At 41.2% G+C, this 6,000-nt stretch overlaps 1 protein-coding gene across 16 annotated transcripts in view; it reads left to right on the top strand.

The window, feature by feature from the left end:
- TACC2 (transforming acidic coiled-coil containing protein 2) overlaps positions 1-6,000 on the top strand; it is a 131,352-nt gene that overhangs the window by 110,373 nt on the left and 14,979 nt on the right. For 9 of the 16 annotated variants that reach the window (XM_017746821.1, XM_017746820.1, XM_017746830.1 and 6 more), the window contains 4 exons: positions 15-130; positions 910-1,081; positions 1,205-1,345; positions 2,255-2,335. In XM_017746821.1, coding sequence (XP_017602310.1) covers positions 15-130; positions 910-1,081; positions 1,205-1,345; positions 2,255-2,335 — 510 coding nt within the window. The remainder of the gene's footprint in view (positions 1-14; positions 131-909; positions 1,082-1,204; positions 1,346-2,254; positions 2,336-6,000) is intronic. The other 7 variants (XM_017746827.1, XM_017746828.1, XM_017746829.1 and 4 more) reach the window with 3 other exon arrangements.

Here is a 6,000-nt window from a genome sequence, read left to right as displayed (position 1 = left end):
TTCCCTGTCGCCAGCAGGATGATAGCACCCCGAAGAAACAGTCCTTGTACCTAATGTTTGATGCACAGCAGGAGAGCCCAGTGAAATCACCTCCCATCAGATTGTCTGACTCCACAACTCCCTGCTCAGGGTAGGTCACTGCCAGCAGTGGAAGAGGGTGGCAGGGGAGTGCGTTACCCTCAGAGCACGTACACAGGCACTTCTTCCTCTCCCTGCCTCTGTGTTGCCAAGTTATTTGTTTAAAAATAGATTCCCATCTGTGTGCACATATGATAGAGAACAGGGGGCAAAGATGCACAAGTTTCATGATGCGAGGGAGTAAGGACATCTATTTCTCCTTCACGTTCTAACTAAATAGAGTCACAGTGGCAACTGTTTCACTGGACAGTGGCCTCCTACATAAAGCTTTTTCCTCAGATACTGAGGCAATTTTCATGTTAATCTAGAAATTTGTTAATTGCAATTTTTCATTTGGCTTTTCCTGGTTACATTTTCTGAACAAGGACTCTTGTTCATAAGACCAGGATGTGGGAGTTGTTTTTACTTCCAATAATTTTGCTAGTCAAGGACATCTGTTCTTGTTAGTAAGAGTTGTGTTTTGGGAGAGAGGTAGGTTACAATGAGAAGGGCTAAAAAGGCAAGTGAGAAATGTTGAAGGAATGTGACATTTCTGATGGAACTGGTTTTATTTAGCAGTCTCCAGTGCATTGTTTTGAAAGGATATTGCAAAGTGTTGTGAGATATAACGATGTCAAATTGAGTTGAAACAATGTGTGTATCTATATATATGTATTTATGTATTTATATATACATGAAAGTGATGAAGAGGACTTGCTCAGCTGTTACTAGAATCAGAATTGTGAAGGCCTTGTGCTCCACCCTGAAAACACGTACACAATCTTTTTCCAGGTCAAGTTTTGAAGACCCTGAAGCCCAGCAGTCCTCTGGCATGAAAATACCACACCCAGCTTCCCGAGTCCTAGCTGCCAGCCAGGAGGCACACTTACAGTCCCCTGACAAGGCCAAGCAGAAAGACCTAGAGCCCATGACTCTAGGAACAACTCCAGAGGCTATTGAAATAGTAAGTCCTGTATGATAAGAGTTTGGGAATCATTTTCGTGCAGAAATTTTGCATTTTGCTTTTGGCCTGAACTACTTGGGCAAAAACCTCTCTTGCTTATTTAGTCTCCTCTTTACCCTCCAGACATCTCCTGAAGACTCCTTTGTCTCTGCTGATGCTCTTCTCAATAGGATATCTAAGAAAGCCTCAATATGTGATCAGCCTGAATATCTAGACCCTGACCTAGCAGAAAAGAACCCCCCAGTATTTGCTCAGAAACTTCAGGTTTGTAGAAGAAATATAAATGTCATTCTTCTTTCTGTTTCTCCTTACACAGGCAGAGGAATGCTTTGCCTCATCTGAAAGGGGTGGAAGGAGGCTTGAAGGGGATGTAGAAAAGAATTAAAATAATTATTTGATTCTTCTCAAAGTAACTCTTCTCTTTCAAAGTCTTAAGGAGCAAAGATACTTTCACTTAACTCATGTAATTCATATAATACATAAGCTTAAATTTCATCAGCACCTATCCTGTACCTCTAAGGTATCTATTTTCCAGAAGTCTTTCTAAAGCAAAATTTTTTAAGCTTGAGCACAGGACTTGATGTCTGGAGAGTAGTCTTGACACCTGGCCTTAGTGCAAAGATTCATTTTTTGAGATTTAGGACTTAATTCTGCTGAAATGAAAATCAGGCTTTGTTTTTCTAGAAATCTCTCCAATGCAGAATTTGGCATGGTTTCTTGTAGGAAAAACAAATTAATCTGCAGACCAGTTGTGTATGTCAGGACATATTTTCTGGAATATTTATAGTGAAATTTTAAGCAAAGGTTGAGAGGTTTATGCCACATGAGACCAGCATGTGGCATAAATTCACATAAAATGGAAATGACAGGGGAGGAATCTGTGATAAAACAGCTTTACCTTCAGAAAACATTGCTTTTACATGAAGTATTGTTCATACTGATCACCTAATAAAAGTTATATTTCTGTACAGCTATCTCAAAACTAACCAACCCCTGGATTTTTGTATCACCGTCCTCATCCTGAGGGGAATTTGGGGTGTGTTTGTCACCCAGAAATTGTCTGAATTACACGTTGAAATCTAACATTTCATTTTTGAGTACATCAACCATTTTTACCATGTTCTTACTACATTTTTTTCCCTGTGGGGGCCTCCCCACCAAACCCTTTGACAGGAGGAGTTAGAGTTTGCTGCCATGAGGATAGAAGCGCTGAAGTTAGCCAGGCAGATTGCCCTCTCCTCTTTGCGCTCCAAGGTACCTGGTTTGTGCCTGCCCTGTGTGTGTGAGTGTGCCCAGCCTGGGGAGCCGAGTGCTGCTTTTCCTGGAGCAGGGACTGGGGCTCCCTGGGCCCTGGGGGGACACCCAGGAGCATGCTGGCAGCAGAGCTGACACAAAAATGCTGTCACCCACCCCACTCACACCCCAATTAACAACAGGCAAGAAGCAGCAGCGTTTCTTCCGCAGGAGATGGATTCTGCAGTCCAGGTTTGTCATTCCTCTGCAGCAAGATTTGTCCTAAAGTATTTGATGGTGAAGAATACCAGGTCTGCTTTGGCCACAAGGACATTTTGTCTTTCGTTGGTATTTTCAGCTTGAAGTCAGGTACCTTTGACCCTCAAAGTTTAGAAGTGAGGAATTCAGTCAACCTTGCCCTCAGGCATCTGAAGAAAGGGACTGCAGCAGGGTTGGAAGGGCTACAGAGCTCCCAAGGAAAAAAGGCCTCCCAACACAATGTGTCTTTATTCATAAAGATTTAAATCTTATTTTTTCATTGCTACTTCCAGCTCATGCTGGCTGGTTGTGCCTGAGTGATGCTTTGCACTGCTGTTGTAGGGATGCACGTGGAACTCGCTGTGTTTGGAAAGCCGAAGAAGTCATTCCATAAATGTGACTTTCTTGGGGAAGGGTATCAGCTGATTGGGATGCTGAGGGGATGGCAGTGTCCTGCTTCAGTGAGACATTTCCAGTTGCCTTCCTCCTCTTGTACTGTCCGTTAATAAGTCAGCAGAAAGTCCTTTGCCCAATCCTAAATCATATCAAGTTCATTGCATCACAACAGCATTTGGACTGGTTACAGGGTAGGATTTCTTTATAACTGATCTTTAAAGATCAGTTATTAAGTAGCTACTTCATAAAGATTTTTTTTTAAGGTTAACTGTACTCTTCTGAAAAAACAGTGATCATATGTGATTTATTTCATATACCTTAAATAGCCCACGAGCCACCTCGTTTCTGTTGTGCACATACATTTACTAAGGTAAACATGTTCCTCACAGATTTAAGAGTATTTTAAGATTTTAAGACTATGTGGCTACAATCTTGTATTTAATTAAGAAAAAGATGCTCTTGTCTTCATTAGAAGGACTAAGCAGGCCTACAATTAATAATAAGGAACATAAAGAACAAAGGAGGAAAAACAAAAATAATTTTCCTGTGTGTGACTGTGTCCGCTTGCTCTGCTCCCCTGAGTGTCAGGTGTTGGAAGAGAACGAGGTCTCTAGATCCTCTCTACCTCCTTATTCTCTCTCAAATTCCTTGTCCTCCCAACACTTTGCTAGAACATGCAGGATTCAGGCCCTCCAGCATCAGGAAACACCTGAGATGAAGCACAAAATATTAGATGCTCTTCATGGGTTATGCAAAAAACTTCTATTAAAAATCTGCATTTTTGCAACCAGCCAACGATTTAGAAACTCACAGATTGTAGCATTTTAGACTGAAGAGAATGGTTTTGTGTGTTTGTGATTACTTGTGAGCTACCCAGGGGAGATTCTGAGCTGCAAAAATGTTACAGAATGTGAAGTTACGTTTGAAAGATGCTGTTTAACATCTTCACAGCATCCTGTTTATCTAGAACAAGTTTTGAACTCCTTAGAGCTTAGAAATAGGAAATGCATTTCATGTGACTTTTTAGAAAATGTCATTAATCTGTGTAATGAAGATAACAAAATGATAAGCAGAGGTAAGGAGAGAACAACAGGCAAAACTCCCATCTCTGACAGAGAATTGGCAGCAGGTTAATGATGACAAAAGCCCCATGTTGGTCCAGTTACATCAGTGCTTGTAGACAAATACCATGGGTGTCATGTTAGGCTGGGAAGGACTTTTGTCCTTGTGTAACTTTGCTATTTCAGTGGGAGGTTGCTGGTGTTAAATTAGCCTGTGATGACACTCCTTGTGACCTACAGTGACTGATGACCTGGATTAAGTAGAATAGAAACCAGCAGATGACTGCAGTGACTTAAATTTGGATGCTCCTGGCAGAATTCCCTTCTGGATGGCTGGCCTCCGTTCTTTTCTGAGTGCTGTATAAGTACATTTAACATTTGCTAAACCATTCCTGGATGGGTAACAAGAATAAGTTGATAAATAAAGACAGAAGCACTTGTTATGACAAATTAGGTCACCTAAAATAAAGATTAAATATGAGCGTTTTGTGCTACTACTAGGAGTGAGAGTAAGGGTGTGAGTTTGTTGTTCTCAGGCAGAGGGAAGGTATTTGGCTACTCCCAAAATTCTTGTCACAGACTTCAACAACAGCAGGACCAGTCATCTGCTTTTACATTGCCAAATATTTCTGTTTTCCAGCATTGAGGTGAATTAACACTTTTCTATTGAACAGTCTTCCTTTGGATGTCGTGAGGTAATTTTTTAATAGGTGCAGCTTGAGTAGGGTTTGTGTCCAGCACCCTGTGGATGCTGAGGTGACAGAGAGTTGGGTGTTTCAGTCCAAGAAAAAAGACTGAAAGGAAAGGCGTGGGCAAAAATGGGATTAGTGCATCACAGCCTTGGGGTCTCTCATGGTAGTGAAGGAGGAATATTTCCTTCAAGCAGCAGTGCCATTGATTTTAGCAAAACTTTCCAGGCTTGGGTTTTACTTGCCTTTCCATGTATTTGCAAGCACAAGTAGGTTCTCACTTTGCCTGCATTGACCTGTCTGCTCACACATCAGTTGGTTAAAGAGTCCATTATTCCGTGCACACCCAGGCAGCATTTCAGTGCTTGGAAAGAGCAGCCTCATTTTCAGCAGGGCTAAACACACATTCCTTTAATGGCTATGATAAAAACTAGTTTTCATTTTCATGCCATTTCTCTATTTTCTTCCACTTTGACCTCCTGGAAGTGAGATAACTGCAGCTGGTTAATAGATGTGCGTCTGCTCCCCTCCTGGTCAGATATCTGGTTTCTGTGAAAGGTGCTGGGAAGAGAAGCATGTTGAGCTCTCAAATATTTACACTAAGATTGCAGTGACCTACATTTTGTAGTAATTCCCCTGAAGACTCTAATCTTTCTGTGCGAGGTTTAGTGACTTACAAATCCCTGTGCTGATTATTACCCCAATTAACTGCTTACCTTCTCAGCAGTTAGGTGTTAAAGCATTATTATTGGGTTATTTTGGGTAATACTATCATCCTGTTGGTCAGGTTCTGTTATTTTCTCGGGGTAGGAATATTCTTCAGGCAGCAAATAACAGTTTCTGAGTTCTGCATCAGTTAGGAGCTGTGTAAAATTAGCTTTGGAAGTAAAACCATGATGACTTTTACTGGTTACTTCTGCCAGGGAGCCCAGTTGGGGACTTGTGCACAGTGTTTCCAGAGGGCAGTACTGGTTGGGTCACTGCCACAAGCATTTCTGCTCAGTGCTTAAATCCCAAGAGTTTTTATAGTCATTTTTGGAAATTTTAAGCTGTTTTGCATGTCGTTATTGCTATTGTTTTGTACAGTTTACTCAAATGCAAAGAGAACTAGAGAAAACATACCTGTAGTAATGAGGTGTTGTGCACTATATAAAAACAGCTGTGTGTATTAAATGCTTTAAATGTCTCTTTCTTTAAAAATTGTCATCCTCCCAGCAGTTCCTTTGACATGTTTTTATATGAGCTTGAGGAAATTTGTGGGGTTTTTGGCACAATGAGTATT

The sequence above is a fragment of the Corvus brachyrhynchos genome, unplaced genomic scaffold, assembly GCF_000691975.1.
Source record: "Corvus brachyrhynchos isolate BGI_N302 unplaced genomic scaffold, ASM69197v1 scaffold319, whole genome shotgun sequence".
In the NCBI taxonomy this organism is placed as follows: Eukaryota; Metazoa; Chordata; class Aves; order Passeriformes; family Corvidae; genus Corvus; species Corvus brachyrhynchos.
This window is presented reverse-complemented; position numbering and strand designations above follow the sequence as displayed.